At 39.6% G+C, this 21123-nt stretch overlaps 1 protein-coding gene across 1 annotated transcript; it reads left to right on the top strand.

Annotated features, from left to right (window-relative positions):
- Nucleotides 1-11004: 11004 nt before the first annotated feature.
- On the top strand, nucleotides 11005-11301 carry RB195_014596 (uncharacterized protein; the record flags this gene model as incomplete). The annotated part of the gene is made up of 1 exon (XM_064204934.1): nucleotides 11005-11301. One exon carries the CDS (start codon nucleotides 11005-11007, stop codon nucleotides 11299-11301), a length of 297 nt encoding a protein of 98 aa, XP_064060815.1.
- Nucleotides 11302-21123: the final 9822 nt, after the last annotated feature.

The following is a 21123-nucleotide window of genomic DNA, read 5'->3' as shown; positions in this document are numbered from 1 at the left end:
TAGAAAAAGTTGTCAGGCCATGCTCTGAAACTAGCTTATTTGCTTGGAGCCTGCTGCTACTGGAAGACTTCTATCGAAATAAGAGTGCTCGATGCCCGGTTTTTAAGCGCAAACACGACCACACAAAGCTGGAAAAAAACCATACAGGAGGACTTTATTGTGAAGATGACGAAGTCGGATAAGCCAACGCCAACGGTGAAAAACTCCAGTGGTTGAGAAGGGTTTGTCTTCATTTTTTTTAATAAATGAGTGGATTGATCCTAGACTGACAGCTTTCAATAGGGCTTGGGAACCCCTATTGACCTAGATAACTCGAAGAGAAAATGACGTCTAAAAATTAGCTATTGATTTTCCGGAAATTAGAAAAACAAGTAGAAATTGAAAAAAACACCAATGAAAAGGACTGGCCTGGACTGAACGAGTATCAAACGTCTCTGAATAGTTGAAAAGACAAAGGCAAACGTTCTTTAAAAGGTATCTGACGTTCCGAAGAAAACTTGGTTTCGATTTCTAGGTCAATGCTGAGAATCTTGCTTCAGTCAGCACAGATCTATTATATCGGATATCCCATATTACAAAGCTACCACTCAATAATCCTCATCCGACCTATCCAAAAGGTAAAACTCGCCCATAGTTGCCAAATTGCCAGAAAAAGGTCTCTGAGAAGAAGGATAGAGGCTAAAACTGAAAGAGTGGATCGTTTCGCCTGTACCCAGACAGTGCATAAAATACCAAGTGCAATCTCATTGCACATAACATTTAGTCCAACACCAACAGTGGAGGATGTCGTCAGTTACGGTACTGGAAAGCATAGGATCTCATCTCAAGAAAATGCCTCAAAAATGTGGACAGGGAATTCGCCGCATCTATTGAGAAGGAGGAAGAAAAAACCAAAATGACTACCTTTAGCTCGCACGAAAGCTTCAGAGTGTGTGAATGTTCGGGACTTCTAAGCTAACCGCGCCGCCTACAGTGGCAAGAGCATAAAAATAAACTACAGTAGCCGCTCCTTGCCAACATTTCTGGCGTTTAATAAGTGAGCATGATTAACAGATGGTGTTAATGCCGAAAAAATGGCACTAAGGACGCTGCGGATGAATCACGCAAGGCTCGAATGAGTCACTTTCCAGTGAGCTAGAAATGTGTTGATTCTGTTTTCTGTCCGCGATATTTACAGCAACACTGAATTTATCTGCACTTTATACACCACCCATACATATAATCCAGGAAGACTTTTTGGTATCTTGGGAAATGACAGCATATATTCCTCGTAGTTATCTTTCATGTTGTTATTTTCTAAAACATTATGTTTTTTTTTCCAAAATATAACAAAAAACAAAATGTTTCTGAAACATTTTCACCATTAAACATTAGGGTACCGAGCTTGATCTAAAACGTTGCGTAATCGGGCTGCAGAATCACGAACGAGTGAACCGGTCGGAAATAGATGAATTATAAATTTTGCTTGAAGAAAACTTTGAAAAGAAGTTCCTGTATGAAACAGCATTGTTAATAACTGAAATATAGACTATTCTGTTGACTTCCGGTGAAAAATGAAGAAAAAAGTAAAAAGGAATTGTTTGAACAAACTTATGAGGGAAAACGGAAGAATAATTTCGAAACACATTCAAACAGTTTACATGGTAGTGAATACATTCAAATAAATAAGAGGCAAGTAAAGCCTTTGTTCTGCTACCGCATGTACCGATGTTGCGAAGGAAAAAAGCACGCTGTGCACATGCAGAACGATAACCGTCGGTCGCCACATCCCTTCGGCAGCGGTGCCAGTGGTTCGGTGGGACCGAGGCCTTGCGAGTTAGGGGCTGCCCGAACGAGTCTCACTTTCGATGGTCACACCTCAGCTGCTTCTATTCTCGAAATGACTAGCGCCAGTCCGCACCGAAACAATAGAGTAACACTATAGGCATTGTCCCGGTTAGTACAGGAGAACCCCATCCAGTCGGGTCGCTCTTCCTATGGAAACTAACTGATTAGCGTAAGTAATTGTAGTATGTACCAACTACATCCGGGAACTAGAAAAAAACTTATGGTAAAGTGATAGCTTACTTAATAGACAAGAAAGGGCAAGGGATGACGATGAATGAAACAAAAGTTGATGAAATAGTTCTCACCACAGGCAAATTTAGATTTCGGATTTCCTATTTGAAAATTTGTTTTCTCAGTAAAAAACAGATATTTTTGTTAGGTCTACATGAAGTGCAGCTTCTTTTGAGCTAAAAACGGATGACTTTTGGCATAAGAAAGTTTTATGGGAGTCCAGTCAAAAAACTTTCGAAGAAAGATTCCAGTAAACCCTCCAAGTGCACGGTGGGCCGACCCCTCTACACAAGGGTCCATCCTCATTTCCCGGATCATCTCTTCATTTTCCCTGATATGTCAGCTAAGTCTGAAATAGGTGAGCAGTTGGCTTATACAGTATGTGTAATATAAGATAGACAGTGAAATAAACGTTCCTAAAGCACATTCTACCTAACATGCCACCAAAGGGATTGTTAAAGTGACCCGTAGGGTGGTCCACCTCTGTAAGGTTTTTTATGGATTAGATGTGAGTTTAATTATATGTCTGTGGCTGTAACATTTTGGAGCCCAAAGTTGTCTACCAAAAGAGAAATCGTCCATATTCGTTCTTGGATTTCAACTACAACACTTATTTTTACAGTATTGATAAAACTGCCTAGCGTCTACGGCCAGTTAAAATAGTGAATTTAAAAAACATCCCTTTTTACTTTCAACCATAATCCAAAGCCATCAACTCTGCACCTTGACATTGTTTCAGGGTCAGAAGCAGGTAGCAAATGTGGGGCTACAATTGGAGCATTGCTAAAAATCATCTGCTGATGATGTGCAACAAGTAGAAGGTCTTGAAGAGTTTTGAACAGCAAGAGTAGGATCTATAAGAAACACGAAAGTACGAGTGCTACCGACGAACAAAAACATGGGAGAAGGCTTAAATACTGCGGGTTTTCAAGTGAACTGTTTCACTTTGTCGGTGCATGAGGAAAACTCTTTTTTGCTTTTAATCGTTTCGACTTGTACAAATAGACACGAGGCAGTTTCGAAACATTCAGATCGCCTAAAAATCGGCGTCAACTATCTGCAAAAATGCGAACGAACTGTAATATGCAGTCTGGCACTAACAATGAATTCTATCGACGTTTAAAGCGTAGTTGGTTAGCATTGGTTCTGTCCTCTGATATAACCTCTAGATTATTTGAAATAATTCACATTCGAACATAAAAATCGATTCTGAACTGTTAAAACTTAAAAAAAGTACTTAGAAAACAAAAGAATTATCCGAGGAACGACATTGTTGTTTTGAAAAAAAAGTTGTCTATACACACATGAATGTATGGTTGGGCCCAAATGAACTGGGTGACGAAGATGCCTCCTCCGCTCCCCTTCTCGCCAAGTGCTGCAACGCGCCTCGTGCATGCGCTCGAACTCATTCGGCGCTGACTGTGAATGGATATTAATATAAATAGTTTAAAAAGTAATAGAAGATACTCTGGTTCGATTAAACAACCTTTCCCACAGGCTCTGAATGGAGTACTTGGCCTTTAAGTAATCTTTCACATCATTATTTTGTTGGCGATAGAGCAACAATTGAAACAGTGATCATCTAAACATATAACAGCAGCAATTAAGAATCTCCGGCCAAAAATGGATTAGGAGTCCTGAAGGCATGGTCTTTGTCATGTACCAGAAGTAAAACACTGGCAGAAGGTGAATTTGTTCATAGGAAAGCGCGTAGGAAACTTTTAGAAGCCAAACAAGGAAATTCACTGAGCCTGCAGCTTTCGGAGCTGAAAAAAGTGGATACTGAGTCATTTTCAACTAGGCGAGTCTGAATCCAGCAAAGTCAACAACTTTTTGAGATGTCCACACCTACTGTGTACTCCTGTAGGAGTGGCTGGTTCCTGCATTTCCTACACGGAAAAGAAAAAATCTCCGAATCTCTTGATCAGCCACGATCAGGCTTCGTTGCAAAATTCTTGTTTGGTCCAAACGATATGGAGGAGAAGAGGAATGGGATTTGCAGTGAAGTGATGCATGATACAGTAATTCATTACTCCGAAGTAACATTTCGCGTAAATCAAGCCGAACCTGAGAGTTCAAGCTGAACAAAATCCAACAAAAACGAATCGTTGCAACCTACTTAGTTGCATGGTTGAGAACGACTTAACCCCACAAGCACCTCACGGGAAAAGAATCAACGAGGTTAGTGAATCCTTGAGTGCTTAAGTGACTATATGGTCTTGCGCAGTTCACAGAGAAGACACAGCAGAACACGCCCACTTCGTGTTATGTGGAACAAAAGACCGCATGGATGACTGCTGCGCTGAGTCAAATGCTCAACAAACGACGGAAGTGATTACGGTAGGGAAATGTTGTCGTGAATCAAGTCAGGATGGAAGTGTGTTTCGTGCTAACGTCATCCGTGAACTGGAGGGCGGTCTAGACAAAGGGGAGGAGTAAGGAAATACCCCAACAAGAAGAGCAGAGAACAGCCTTCCACAAAGTTCACAACCAGGCTTCCAGTATTTTTTTTCTGAACGGAATTGCTTCCTAGAAAGTCTAGCTTTACAGATCAATAAGATTACACTCTAGAATAGGAGGTGTTTTTCAATATTCCGATTAGAGGGAAGGTGGATCTGTTTCAAAAACTAGCAGGTTCCGACTTCCTACTGTAGGCCAAGCAATGAAGTATAAACGTAAACGAAATACAAATAGATAGTATATAAGCTAAATGGTAAAAAGTAGTTTTCACTATAATAATGAACATCAAAATTGAGCCTGCACGGAAATTAGATTTCAAGCTCTGATTTTCTATTTCTTTGAAAGAATTGCAATTCCATTACAATATCATTGTTGCCATATGCACTTGAAGATTGAAGAAATTAATAGATTTTTATGTTTGAAACAGCGAACTGGCTTTTTAGGGTTCTCTAAATTTAGATTTCGATTGAAAAAGTAAAACTCTACAAAAAATCAACAGCATAATATATCATTTAACTGCTAATGAAAAATAAACAAAATGAAGAAGTTACACACACACTCTCGCAAACGAACTGTTGAGGCCAAAAGTAGCCATCTTCAAGGGCTTGTAATTCAGCGCCATGAAGGTTAAGGCGACACCATCAGCTTCTGAGATGACTGCATATGTAGAAAGTGAGCTGTCGTGTTGTTAGGGACTTCATACAGACATAGTTTGTTCCAAGAGCAAATTTTGCTCTGAATAGCATCAGCATTGATCTGGACAGGAAAGGCGAAACTCATCTGCATTATACCGTGGCGCGACTGAAGCAGAAAATCATCCATCTGCTTAAGGATTCATTATAGGCTCAATGTAAGCCACAAAACCAAGGAGTTAGCCTTCTAGAGCAATTTTCTAAGATTTTACATCCATTTTACATTCTGAGATTTGTAGCGGGTTACTACGACGTGGAATCTTTTGGAATATTCCAATTAGATGGCTGTAATGGATTCTCAGAAAAATAAATATTGAAATTCGTTGAATTAGAAAATGTACTGCTAATTAATCAACATCAGTCAAATGAACTACCGACTACCAGAACGACAGGTAAGAAATTATCGAGCGAATGTTCATCGTGAAAAGCAGGACGTTCGATGAACAAAGAAATTTGCCCACTTGCAAAAATACAGCACAATAATTTCTAAAGCACTTGTTTTTTCCAAGAGGACGCAAAAACTATCAGCTCAGCTATTAGGACGAGGGATTAGAATTAGCAATCCCTCGTCTGACTTTTCAATACTCTTTGAGAAACTCCCCCATTCAAGTAGCACACATTGAAGTTCCTATACCACGATGAAAGAGGAGGTTATGGGCAGGTCTAAGGTGAAGCACGAGACCAAAACGATATAGTCTTGAATCTCTTTGATCTTCTTTCGGACGACCTGGATCTCGTAGAGGAAGTAAAACAGAATGGGTAATTCTTGTTTTTCTCTGTGGCCACCTCTCCCTTCGTTTCAACTGACTCATCCAAGCAGGCGATGACAATGTCTCCCAGCTGAGACAGTCCCAACGTCGGCTGAGCCGACGTTGTGGTGCTGGTACGGCTCTCGATGGACGCCGCAGTTGTGGTGGATGGTGGACGACGACGCGTGCGCTCAACGTTGTACACAAAACAACGCTCGCGCTTGTTTATTTGAACAGTGCAGTCCGACTGACTGACTGTCAGCTTTTGTATGGTAGAGGAATTTTAGACAAACTGCTCAAACAAACATCTTTTAACTAGCAAATGGACGGACACCGACGTTCGCCCTCCCGGGTTGTCTAACGCGTGACAATGGTCAAGAGTCAAAATAGGATCTGTGTTGGGTAGGACAAAAAGTCGCGATTTTAGTAGTCGAGACGTTGTACAACCTCGGCAGAGCAATTGAACCAAAGGGGTCAATCGAAAGAAAGCAAAGATCCGCGTTCTCGCTAGCCAAAGAGTCTTATGGAAAAGTGTGAGATCAGATCTATTAGTATTTCCAGCATTTCACCACCCTTCTATCGTTGATTTTTCAAATTGGTGTTGATTATAGGTTGTGAGCCCAATTTCGACCGCATCTAAGGCATAAGTGAGCAGAAACCGTCCAAACATCATATAGTTTTACTTAGCCACTGATAAGTATCAACACAATGGTTGCTAGTATGTGCAATTGATAAGTTTATGTACATAACAGCGTACTGCAACTCTTCTACGCTGAGTGAGTCAAAAGCGTACGTATATACTCAAAAATTGTAGTGCTGAAGTACAAGTTCATCTGAAGTATGTATTTAAACGCAATTCTTCGCAGCAACATTTCAGAAATGAAAACGGCGACTGAAGATGAAAGAAACTTTTAAAAATTATCAAGGTAAACAAATAGGGCAGGGTTGATTTCATAAGCTTCTGCTTAGTTTTTGCTTACTCATCCTGTTTCACTGACAGAAAAATATTTGCAGAAGCGAGTTCAGATGACGAAACTCGAGGTGACTGCGCATAAAAAATCGGAGCGGAGTGACCGAAGAGTTTCAAGGACGGATTGGTGTGAAAATATGCAGGAAATCTATAAAAATAGTAATTGATGAGGTAAAGAAGTGTGAAGCGGTTAGGTGAAGCAGAAGGGCGATAGCACATTTCATATGACTGTATGCAGCAAAACTGAAGATTTTGAAAAGTTATGTTTTAAAAATTAAAGTAACTTCTAAAAAATTAAAGTGGCCTTTTATGAAAATTTTATTCTCTCCATTCTTTAAGTGAGGTACTTGACTGGTTCACTCTGAGAGGTGAAATCACCTTCAGATAGATAAACCACATTCAAAAAACCTCTAATAGATAAACAGGCGAAATTGCAAAATAATTATAAAACAACGCGCTAGTTAAGCGAAACAAAAAAGAATATCAAAATTCAACCATGCACGCACTCTTTTGAAATTTCCTCCTCCTACGTCTTCGAGTTTTACTGCGATTCTCTTCGTTTTTCTCTCAAGATTGCAGTTACAAGAAGAAAGATTTTACACAAATAAAGAAGAAAAGCAGAATGTAAGGCCACCAGGAAAATAAAAAATTTTATTAGATGAGCCATGCACCGCCAAAAGACGTGGTACCACCCCGAAAAACACAAAAATTCTATCTTTTCGTCTAACGGTTTCGCTTTCTATTCGGAACAAACAGGACAACTGCTACATATGTAGCTAATCAGCGTTCCATTAACACTGATCTGGCCATATGACCGTGCAGAACAAATACACAGATATTGGCCTACTTTGCAAGAACACATTGAAACGACTGTTGTAAATTGTGCAGTGCCCACTGGAAAAAAAGGGTCAACTGTTACGAAAACACTCGAAAACCGGACCGCACGGTCATTGAGCGGCGGTCATCAGGAAGAAAATATACAACGCGAAGAGATGACACAAAAAAGAGAGACACAAACAACGTCTGCTCAAAATGTGAAAACTTTCACCAGTGCAGGAGATCGCAGGAAATGAAGCAACTACCGTACAACCGCAATAGTGCACTGCACTTTTAGATGGTGCAGAGAATTGAGAGAAGAGACTACGGGCCGGAAAGAATGCATGAACGCTGAAGAAAACGCGCACTTGACTACGGTAGCAAGGACAAATGTTGACGACAAATAGTGATGAACGAAGTAAGGAAGTAAGTGAGAAGATGTTGACAACCTGTAGATACCCGAAAAACTCGGCCAGTTGGCCGTGTTTTCCGGTTTTCACGTGGGTTGACACAAGGCCGGTCAATGCTACATGATGGCGACGAAGGCCGTTCCATGCATGTTGCGAGCGAGCAAATGAAAAGTCAGTCAGCTGCGCCAAGGTGACTTCGCATTTTGAACACTTATCCCCAACCAGCACTGCGCCGTTACTAGTTTTAGTAGCCACCGCCCGTTCGCCTATCACCCGAAAGGTGATAGCAGAAGTGGGCGGGGCCACGGTGCATTCGCTGACCAGGGTAGAGACACGGATGTCCACAGAGCTTTTCGAATCCGATAGATCCGATTATTACTTTGTGAGCAAGTTCGGCTATGTGACAGAAAGACCAACTCATATAGAAACATAAAGAGAAAACGCCAGAAGATAGCGCTGATTACGGGAAAACGGCCATCTTTTTGAACCGATTATTTTTTTTTAATTGCCAAACGATATAGACGCGATTTTTTTCCAAACTATAACGCAGTCACAAAATGAGATTCGAAAAATTCCTGCGAAAGTCAAAAATATGACTACGTATGCATGATTGCTTAATGGAAATGCAAGTGAAGAGGAATTGACTGTACTCGTATGCGTAAATCAAGGAGATTATCCGTTTAAGCCCCAAAAAATGGAACTATAACGAACACAAGCCGTGGTTTGCCTCAGAGCTACTATCGCTTTTCTAATAAATAGTAAACTGTGAAAATGAACTGAATTTGCGAAGAAAATTTGCAAAATTTAGGACCACATGTTTTAAAAATACATTTGAAAAGTTTGATAAATTAAAATAACTTGGTTGCAAAAGTTAAATGTGTGTAGATAAATGAGTGATTTTGTGGAAAACGGAGCAAAAATGATTGATTCTTACCCAAACATACATAGTCCTTAATAGAAGATGAACTAACTGTAGTTGACTTACAAGTGCAATCTTAACGAAAGGTTTTTTTGTATACTTACCAGCACTACTTGTTGATATTATCAATAACACTTAATTGTGTTAAACTAACTAATCTTACTTGTGCTTCGGAAAAAGATTGGAACAACCTTCTCAAGAACAGTTAGATGTTCGGAAAAAAGAGTTGCCAGAGTACAGGCAGTGGATTGGAAGAACATTTATCACTCTGAACGAAAAATCACCTTCTTTAACTTACTGTATTTCAGTAATTCGCCAATAATCGATGTGATTTACCCATTTCTAATAAAGAAGAAAGCCCTTTTCCCAGCCGTTATGATATTATTAAATTATGTTAGCATTCTCCCATCTAAACGCCTGACAGTGGCCAAACCATGGTGAAGTGCATCCAGTGGTTAAGGTTCTGCGCTATGATGAGGCTGACTGACCTTCTAAAGCACAACCGAACGAATACTTCTGTAGTTGAGGGATGCGAGGAGGAATTCGACGTGCAGCCACCACCCATGCACAAAAGGCGCCCAAGGAGTCGTGACAAAGACGATCAGACCCACCACCACTACGATGCATCGGTGCAAGAAAGAAAAGACTGCAAAAGCAACGAATGTGACTGTAAGAGGTCTTGAACGGAAATTAACCGAACAGAAGGAATGGTAGAAGGAGAAGCACTTCACACATTACCGATTATACTTGGCATCTTCGAGGATCGATTTCTCAAGTATAAACGTTGAAGTATTTCATAGAGTGCTAAAAACTTGTGATATTTTACTGTTAAGGACAATTCGTGTTAACGATAACATTACCATTTTAGAAATTCTTAATGTACACGGCAGATAAAGGAACGCTGTTACAGTAATAAAGTTGCTGTTTGTCTTTGGACTAACAGGGAAGCAAAGGATAGACTCACAAAGAACGGGAAACTTCAAAACTGGAGTAAGATTGTGAAGATGAATAAATAAACAAGAATGTAAATCAGCTAAGATCTTCGGAGAATCTGGGAACCACTACAGATAAAAATTTCTTAATTAATGTTCTGATTGTAAAAAGAGTACATCTTTTTGTCAACAAAATTGTAAATGTTGTTCCTTCCGCAATTGCAGAAAATGTATGCAACTGGTTACAGCGCCTACATCTACATGAGAATAACAACGCGAAAAGTACTGCAAAAGTTTTCCGAAGGTAGCAGTACTAATAATAAAATAAATAGAAATATAATGAATGATAGTACAATGCACAATGTAAAAATCTTCTATACACTTCCAGATACCCGTAGGTAATCTGGCCTCACATCTGATCATCTGTTAGGTGTCGGAAAAAGTGGTATCCGTGACTGCAGAAGGACATTTGAGACTGACTATTCTATACCAAATTGATTTTTATTCATTTAGTTGGAGAAAGTAAGAAGTGGATGTGCAGAATTAGCAAAGAATCGGCATAAAAGACACCAAATAAAAGAAAAACTTTGTGTAACTACAAGCACCCATAACACAAGTATAATGTTAGTGCTGTTAGCACAGCAGTTACGACACTGTTACGAAATGTCGCTTCAGGACATTATTAATCGAATAGATTATTAGTTAAATCAATGAAATGTGGAGTGGCCTTCTGCAGAGATGTACTGAAAGCTCCAGGTTCCGAAACAAGTTCATTAGGTGAAAAATGTGCATCTACTAGTTTTTGAAAATTTATTCGTACATCTAGATGGCAATTTATAATTGTTCTACAGCAATCGCGCATCCTTGTGTCCGTATCACCGACACGGAACACACTAAGCGCGCATTGTAGCAGCGTTAGCGTATGGAACACGAATCTACAATGATTATGTAAGCAGCTTGTATTCGATGGCCGAGTGACAGTCCTAGGAAAGAGACGCATGGATGCAGAGAACGAGAACGACGAGCGAGATCGTCGTCCTCGTTGGCTAATTGCTGATACGGGTACACGGAGGGACCGTCGCCGTCGCCGTCGCCGTCGCCGCAGCAGCCGCCGTACACGGGCTTCGGCTTGTTCTCTCGCCCAGCGCAGCCGATCGCCATGTGCAAGCCACAGCTGCAGTAGCAGCAGCTCCTTTGCTGATGCTGTCGCCGCTAAACACGTTGAGAAGCGGATCTCGCAAGTGGCTAATCGAGCTGGAACATACAGGCTTACTCCCGAAACACTACGCTTATGATCAGAAGAAGTTAGCCATCTTACAGGGGCACCGATGAATGTATACGTATTAATAAATAAGTAGCTATTCCTTAGATGCGATTACTGACCCGAAAGGTCAACGACTAAAAATGCCAGTATAGAAAAATTCGAGAATAATTAGGGTTCTTGTTCTGTTTATCCACTGGTAAACAAAGTAGGACTACCTTCGAAAAGAAGCTCGTTATCTCGTTTAACATCAAAGGTCGGTAGCTTCAAAAAACAGCCCCGCTACTCATCGCCGATCTAGCAGAAATGCCTCTAAAATTCTAGATTTGATAGAAAATCGGTCTCCTTTCGTTTTTGCTTAAAAAATTCCTTAAAAAAATAATAAATTAAATAAAATAAAAAATAAAACTTTCGCTGAAGTTCTAGACTGAGATTGAACAAAAATGCCGAAAACTTTTACAAAATTAGAATAGTGGTTCAAAAACGACCTGAGTACTAGAAACTGATATTCGGAGAGTTGCAAGATTAGCTACAGAGAGCTTTTGAGGGAGTACGACTTTTTTGTGATTGAAGCTAACTTGAAACTTGCAAATTCCAAGTTCTAGTAAGTAAGTACAAAGGTTCGGAAGAATCTGGGGAAAAGAAAGAGTGGACTCGGTGAGATTTCAAGTTTCAAATTTCAGGTTATACACAGTTCCTATTTACCAAACGAAAGCACTGTAAGGTGTTAAATGTTTACACCATTCCTAAAGAGTTCTTACAGTTGCTAGCATTCGATGTTTATTCCTCTCATCCATAGAGCAGTGTTGAACGCTAGGAAATAAATCGCGATGAACCTCTTCACAGTCTTTGGTGCCTCACCTCACTGCGGCTAATTCTCACACGAGGACGAAAAATAATGCGGTAATCTAATTTTTTAAAACCATCTCAAGCTCAAGGTGTTTTTACTGCAAACCTGTGTGACTTCGAGGAAAGATGCCACATAGACTTTGTGTACACGAGAAGGTATGCAAAAAAGAGAATTAAATTATAACATTGTTCATTTTTCTGAACAAGGTCTAATCCATCTTGTTTCGCTCTAGTTTGCATCGAAAGTCATCCAGTCAGCTCACGGAACGAAAACTTACAGGACACAAGGAGACAGCCGAGGTCGAAACCTCATCGCAACAAACTGGCCACCACCGTGAAATTCGGGCCAATGGTATGCCTGGTGTTGTGTCTATGTCTCTCTTTTTCGGATAGTATTTCTCGTGACGAGTTTGGTCAGTGAAAACAACGATTATCCTTAGCGGCACTTTTGTACGGCTCGTCGCATCGTTGGTGAAAGTCGCGCCGCTTCCGGATGTTTCAAATCGTTTATTGCGTTTGGAAAAAAGGTCAAAAAAAGGAAAAAAAGGCCAACGAATTTTGCATGGTAATCACCGCAGACAAACTGCTGCGACGCAATTGCACAGTGTCTTTCGAGAGTGTTGTTCAATTAAGGTTCAGTAACCCACTTTGCTCCCAAATTCGATTCATACACTGGGAATGAACGAGCGGCCTTGAGCTTACACAGTTTTGTTTCATGCACACATTTCTAATGAATGAGTATGATTTGGTGAATACATTGATGGGTAAATATGTAAACAAATGATGAGCGCGTATAACGGCAGAATATTCCACTGCTGCCGAGTGTCGATGGTTCGAAACCCCCCTAAAAAAAACCAAGACATTTATTTTAGTGGGTAGATAAATTGTTGTCAGACTTGATTGGTAGGATAAGGGTCCCAACTCGACACCATTCCAAGAGGGAATGATCAACGCCAGAGCCTGTATCCTTTAACCTTTAAATAAAGGATCAAACTAATAAAGAAGTTCATGAATGATGAATGCCGATGAACGAATGAAGAAAGTAACTGACTATGGGCTGCCGCATCGTATACTTCTTTCATATACACAGTCAGTTTTCAATTTACGAACCTTTTCACCAAATCAATATTCGTTTCTAGAGGAAAAAACTGGACAGACACTGCGATTCTCTATCCATTAGCATGTTTATCGGTTTTCGTTGCGTAGTTTAGTGAAATCCTTTCCACTTGAATTCCTGCACAGTCGGACTGCGGTAAACCAAAGAACCTGATCGAAATCTCAACATGAAGGAACACAAACCGCTCCACCGTAATCATAATAGTGCCTCTGCCCTCGCACCGTATTCCCACGAATCAAAGGGCAGGCGCACTTTGACTTGCGACGTCTGCGCCCTCCGCGTAAGTGCAATCTTTCTTCGCGCATCGCAGTCTCGGCGATGAAAGAATGTATGGTTCGACTGTCAGTGCTCCTAGGCTGGATAGCTAGATTTTCATAAGCAGCCTAAAGAATGCGCTACAGCCAATGCTTGGACGAGTTGCTGGGTTAAAAGGCATATGAGAGAAACATCAAAGAAAGTTTTTATTTTTCTTCTATTTATATATTTTATATTTTATATTTTTTTATTTATTCTTGAGAACACGTCGCGCGACGGTTCGCAATGTCGCGCGCGACTCCAAGTTATGTCTTGTTTTTGACGACGTGAAATCGTCAACTGCCTCGAACTGACCTACATTGTGCGGCTTCGACCGCACGTTGACTGGGCGAAGTTGTAAGTAAACAATTACTCAAACCGAATTCGCGGTCAAAAATGTCGCTGAATGTGTGAGCGGCCGCCCGCAACCGCCGACTGTGCAGCGCTACAGCACAACAACACCCACCTGTGATACTTTGAACGTTTGGGGATAGAGAGCAATCTGCACAATCACTGGGGGTTTTTCTGATGATTAGGATCCGGAGGACTGGTGAGTGCGGATCGGTGCAAAATCTGAAAGCGGGAAATCTTAAACGAATCGGACATGTGTATTTAGAAGAAAAGAAAACTGTGATAAAGGTGAGAGACGGTGAAAAATCGAATCAGAATCTAGCAACCAAAGCTCTTCCATTAATGTTCATCTACACATGTAGTAAAAACTGAACAGAAGCTCTAATCATCGTTTTTTACTAGTGCTGCTACAGTACTGTCATTCGGTATGTGAAAACACTATTACATTCTAGTTAGCGCTAACTGTATGCGTCAATTGTTTGAGCAGAGTGTTTAAAATTCAACAGAATTTTGACTACTTGCATATTTCAAATAAGAATTACTTCGAAGATCTAAGACTCAGCATCAAATATTTCCGAAGAGATCCGCCAGATCGAATGTGTACTTATCCACTAACCCGAATCTTTCTCAAGATGCCAAATATCAATTGAAAATTGGTAATTGTCAACCTGAAAATCCACTGTAGACTTGGTTAATATTAGTTAATACAATATTCGGCCTTCGAGTAATCATGCTCACGCTTATGCAAGTTCCTAAATACACTCCTATACCACCAGCGTTGGACAATAGCTAAAAATTTCCTTCGGTACTACCCACAGCGCTGTGGAGAAAGCATGAAAATTGTTATTTTCAATCATATTTTTTTTTCCAAATTTTCTCTTTTTCCATTCTGAAATATACGTATTACATGCTTTTTCTGTTTGAAAAACAGAACTCTGCTGAATGCTTTCGAGTGCAGACCAGATTATTCACAAGAATAAAAATGTTTTGAAGCCGGGAAATTTTCATCCTTTTAGAATTCTAGATTCCTTCCAATTTGAAACAACACTGTTTGCCCCTCAACAACTTTCATTTGCAGCATAAGAAACGTTGGAGATGATCTACTAGATTTATCATGATGGTCCTTAATAAAAGTTGGGGAATGTGTTTCCCATTTCATGCCTCCTAGAGAAACGACATCTTCTACATTTAAAAGGTGATACTTCTTCCATTCTTCCATGATTCCTTCAAACAATCCCCATGTTTCTGATAGAATTATATAAGTCTTAAGTAAGTTACTACAAGGGAAGCATGATATCTAAAGCATTCTACCCTAACAATAAAAATCAATTTTCAAACGTTACGTACTGCCACAAGCTTTCGCTAAGACAATTTTTTAGGAAAGATCTTTTCATGAAAGATCCGAAATTTTATTTTGTTACACTAATTGCGAAATTCCTCATCGAAGTAGTGAACTACAGTAATATGCAAATGTAATATAAATAATCTTAGTGTTATCAATAATGAAGTTACTCCATAGAAGCGAATTGCAGTGCGAATTTCCACGGAACGGCGAACAAAACATCCTCCTGAACATATCTTGTGCATATGCACTGCACTTCTTGGATGTCGCTTCATTTTAAGAGATATGTAAAAAAACCATACAAAAGACCTTAGGACCTCATCCGAGAATTTGATGGAATTTTGGAATTTGATAACGTATATTTATTCCTCAGGGCGGGTGTAGTGTAGCGGTTAGAGGTTGGTCAGTTACACGTTCGTGAACCTCTGAATTGAAGTGAGCGTGGGGGGCGCATCCCAAACGGATTGACTAACGCCAGACACCTTATCGTTTAGGCTTTATGATCATTTCTTATTTGACTACAGGTTAATGAGGCAAATTTTGCCCCTCAGGTGACATTTCACAGCTAATTTATGAACATTGTCCAAATAAATTAAAAAGTCGTAATAAAGAAAAAGGAAGGAAAACACGTATACCAGTTCAGTCTGTGTGAGCGGAGCACCCGGAAGTGAATTAGCGTTGCGTGTTTGTTCTCAAGTTGGAGCATAACCAGCTTTTTGTAAGCTCTACGCTAATTTTAGCTCTGTACAGACCACATCACGTAAAACTCTCCAGCTAGGCCTGTATTCTAGCACAACAGAATACAGATTAAGCAAATAAACATGCGTTAGTGCCGGAGGTGCCGGCCGGTTCCAAGCCGTTCGCCGACGTTCGTTTCCTGGCGGTGGTTGCCGCGGGCTGATAAAACGCCAGATTATCATTGCCAAAAGTTGCATAAGCAGCAGAACAACGTTCAACGGGTGATACAGTGGACGTTGACAGACTGACACCTACTGACACGAACATCCGATAAGTCTAACGATGTGTAGCGTTATGAGAAACGTAAACATAAACAATGCATGGAAGTTTTCGAATTCGCCGAAACTTATGCGATGAAAATTTGCTATTGAGGGATCCGACTACTCAGTTGAGAGTTGAAAAAACGCAAGCTATCTGTTTGTAATCATCACGACATCCTCTTGATTTCTTAAAGCAATAAAGTTGAAGCAACATCAACTACCAAAGATATTTACCTCTTCAAAGAATATGGTGTGAAGTTGTAAATTTCCTATGAGTTTGCTCAGAAAAATACTTTCCAACATTGAGAGCAGAATAGCTCGTTACCCTCCAAGAGAATTCAAGAGCTTAGAGTGATACGTTATTTCTCCGAAAATCGAAGACAAAGCAGAAAATCCTGAATATTTACGAAGTACTTGTGCTTGTAGAGCGAGAGTGATGTGTACTACGAGCGCTTTCGAAGCAATTTCCAAATGATCACAAAATGCAAAGCAACATAGAAATTATCAAGTAGATCATTTTCTCTACTTCAGAAAAGTCGAGATCGTATAAGGTTGAAATTAAAACAGTATGAGAAAAGCAAAAACAGTCAATATACAATTTATTCGTCGTCCCCTACGTAACTTTCATTCTTCTCAAATTCAAATCATCACGAGAAAAGACTATTAAAGAGAAGAAAAGAACCTATAGAAAAAAACTCCTATTCCAATATAACTATAGTAGAAACACTAAGTATTAGGAGTACAAATAAGTTTTGAGGTTTTTTGCAACATTGAAGCTTTATCCAGAAAAACTGGTACAACATATTTCATTCAAGGTATTGTCCGTCGCTGAGTACGACTTCTCTCCATAATTCAAGCAACATACAGGTTCCGCGTTGAAAAGTCCCTCCTCTTTTGAGGCCAAAAATCGACACACTTTTAACTCCTTTTTAAGAAGCGAAGTGCTGCCTGGCCAGGGCATGAGTGGACCGGAACAAGTGGTAGTCGGAAGGAGCAATTTCTGGTGAATACGGTGGCTGGAGTAGGAGGCTCTGGTGAAGCGCCTCCATAGTTTCCTTGGCGATTTTTTCAATATGTGTCCGAGCTTTGTCGTGGTGAAAGATCACTTTGTCATATCTTTTGGGATTTGGGGGAGTTCGAGTTTTAGTGCATAGTCCGAGCTAGCTCGTAGTGGATCCGATCCTATCAGATGCACTATTTGTACCTCCGCGTTCTTCATCGCTGGTTTCAAAATCGCCACTATAAAAGCGCTCACTTTTCTTCAAATTAAAACGAAAAAGCAGCGCTTCAGGAAAATTGTGTTTTGTTGGCACAAAGGTTGGCATGGATAGAGCACAAAAAAAGTATGTTGTGTACAGTATATCTCATATCTCATTTTGCTGTGTACAGTATACACAGCAAAATGAGATATGCTCATTTTTAAAGAAAAATGATGACGCTTTAACACGAATATAGTTACAAGACGGTCCGATGCGATTTAATGGTTGTTACGCCATCTTTGTGAATTCTTAAAACTTATTTGTACCAGCAATACTTCCAAAATAGTGAAGGAAAGGAACATCAAGGTAAACAGAGTGATTGTACACTGATTATTCTGCCTCGTACCATCAAATCGATCTGAGATCATAGATTTAGAAGGCGAAAACCACTGAGAATTTCGGAAAATATTGCAGATTTGAGAAAAGGAAGGGCCGAAACAAAAAAAGCAGGAAATGGAGCAACGCGGTGGTGGATCCTTGACAGCTCGAAGTGATCGACCTTTTTTCTTGGTGCTCCAGCTAGCATGTTATCTCCAAGGAAACACAGCTTTAATGTAAATTCCCTTTTTTCAAATTTTTCGTCACAGATATCCTTCACCTTTAATGAAACTTCAATCTTTGGCTATGCGTCAGGCATTCAGATTTGATTCTTTTCCAGACTTTTCTTTTACACTCAAAATTAATGGAAAACGGAAATAAATAACCAAGTGAGTAAACAGAACGGAAGAAGGAAGTAGAAAATTGTAGAAGAGAAGGAGCAAAGAAGCGGGAAGGTTCTGACCTATATGGGAATGCCAAAGAAATGATAGTAGTATGAAATCTTCGCTAAAGTCCTCCAAGATCATACAGTGCGAAGCAAGAAAACGCACACATAGTATACCTATAGCAACATACAGAGATAGGAAGAAATGAAAAACTTAGAACGAGTGTTTGGCTCACCAGAAGTAGGGGAAATCCTCAGCTTGAGAAATTTCCTCTTCATTGTTTTAGTTTAGTTTCCAGCTAGAATTGGCAACATTTTCTAATATTCTCACATTTTCAAAACTCCATTTTAACCATCACTCTAGCTACAGTACCTGCCGAACATTTCAAATTTTCCGATACTTGACATCGTTATGAGTCGTTTACTGCAGTTATTACTGCGAAACAAGTGTCGACTGCGAATATAATGGGTGAGGGTCACTCGCGCGCGCAACAAGTGGAAAGAAAACAAGTATAAACAAATCGCAGCAAACGAACACAGACAGACTGTCACATTAAAAATTGAATCAAAGGGAAATTCTCCGAAAATTGGGAGAAAAAAACTACGCGAAAAAAAAATCATGAAGAAAACCAAGGAGCATGTTTTATAGCGGGAAAAGCTGGTCTCTCTCGGCCAGCTGATCGCTAACGGGTCGAACGGCGTTGCAAAGTGACCGAAGTGTTCGCGAGGCGCAGGCCGATACGGCAGAGACCAAGGTTTCATCCGATGTTTCATCATTACGGCAACAACCAGTTTGTTTACTGTTTACAGTTCGATATTTACTCAGACCGATGAGAATATTCCACGTAACGGGTATCAACGGCGAAAAATTTGAGAGAGTAAGATTTCTGAAGAGGAAGTAAATCATCTGTGGAAAACTGACGCCTTCAATTGCATGTCAATGAAGACATAAGAAAAAATTCTACCAATTTTCATCTATTTCAAATAAATCTAGAATCAGATCCTATGTCTTAGAGCATCACTTGATGCTGGTAATATAAGAGTTCAAATGCTAAATTTCCTATATCACAGCCATTTCCTTCATTGCAATCAATTACATCAAATCACAGCACTCCCTGCGGTAGTCACTCGCCTTCGGTACTGCTGTTACTCCGACGGGTGTGAGAAGAGAAAAAAGAGGAAAGAAGAGAGAAGTGAGAAAAGTAATCTCATAACTGTTCTATTGTAAAGACTCTTGCCAACTCTCGCCTCAGAAACTCTAACCGAGAAATTCAACCTTGTTAGAAGAAAATTTCTGAATTGCTCTCGAATATATATATATATATATATAATGCAAAATATAATAGAACCGGACCTAAGTTGTTGGGTTGGGAAATAATTCACAAACGCATTTTTTAAATTCGTTTTCTTTCAAAAAATCTCCATAATCACCCAGCAATATGTATCTGATTTATTGCTTTTTCCCCATCACCCATTAGGCTCTTAAATGAATCGTATGCTCTTGTTATGTTTTTTCGATGTTTTGTCATTCTTTGTATTTCTTAAGCATTTTAGTTTTGATGACTTATTCGATCGCCTCTATACAAACATCTCAGCACTGTCAAACTTACATCTCGATTGAGTCCAAAGAGGAAATAGCGTCCAAACTGCAGTTCTGTGCACTTAGAATTCTACACTAACATAAAAAAGATAAAAAAAAAGAGTGTAATGGAAATAACGACATAACTGCGTTGGGGAAAAACGTTCTTTCGAACGGCAAAAAAGCATTTTGCCAGGGCACTTTATTTCCATGTGCGTTTTCCAGTTTGATTTCCAAGGAAATTCCAAGGAACATTTTTCTTCAACCTAGCAGTGCGTGAATTGACCTATTGCTAATGTGAGAACAAATGCTTAATCATTTGATGACTGTGGTGTTTTTTGAATGATTCCTCATCAATTGGAAATCATCGAATTGGATTTCGGATTAGGTGACAATTTATATATCAGATATTTACATTTTATTCGATTTTGCCCATTAATTAACTAAAACACTACCAATAAAACAAAAAAAAAACAGAAAAAAAGCAGAGAAGAACAGCAGCACAGAGGAGAAGGAAGCACATCAAAGAGTGTAACAAACTGCAACACATACAAGTCATCTAAGCGATTTACTGGAAAGTATCCATAAAAGCGCTAACCAGCAGTGCCAAACAATGTGTCAACAATACGAGTGGAAATAATTGTGTACGAAAGTGAATAAACTGAATAAAGTAGTTTCTGATCACAGGAAAAAACTTAAAACTCTCCGTCCCTCTGCATACGCTTGTGCACGAAAAGCACGCTGATTTCTTTATTTGACGAAAATGTGAAGATAGAGTTTTCCTAATCTATCTAAGTGAAGTTGGACACGGATTGGGAGCTTCAGTCGCCAGCTTTCTTCACATGCTTCATCCGTTGTGAACTACTAACTACGAGGCCAATTAATTCGAGTTTCCCAAAGATTTTTCAAGAAGCAAACACAGACCTCATCTTTGAAAATGACTTGAATTTTCTCCACGTTTTTTTTTCTCTTTCAAAGTAGAAAATTAAATTTCTTTCTAAGTAGAAAACCGCTTAGAAAGTTTGGGTAATGAACATTTGCTTCTAATTTCACATTTTTCTTTTTTGCTTCCTTTTTTCACCCATTTTGATAGCTTAGCTACGAATCACGTAATTCTGAATTTATGCGACTCTGTATTAATGCATAAAGAAAATAGGGGAAGGCGACGTGACCAAGAAATCTGAAAAATGTCTAATAATCTGACAAATATGTGCCCCGTACTTTTGAAGGGAGAGGTATTTTTCCTATCATTTCCACTAGTTTGTTAGCGCTGTTGCAACTCTTTTATGTAAAATCCTCTGAAGCTTTTTTATGTAAAAACCATTATCTTAGATGTTGGACCTATGATGCGAAACGATCATTCA

Source organism: Necator americanus, chromosome V (genome assembly GCF_031761385.1).
Source record: "Necator americanus strain Aroian chromosome V, whole genome shotgun sequence".
NCBI classification, from domain to species: Eukaryota; Metazoa; Nematoda; class Chromadorea; order Rhabditida; family Ancylostomatidae; genus Necator; species Necator americanus.
The sequence above is the reverse complement of the archived record's forward strand: the minus strand, read 5'-3'. Positions and strand labels throughout refer to the sequence as shown.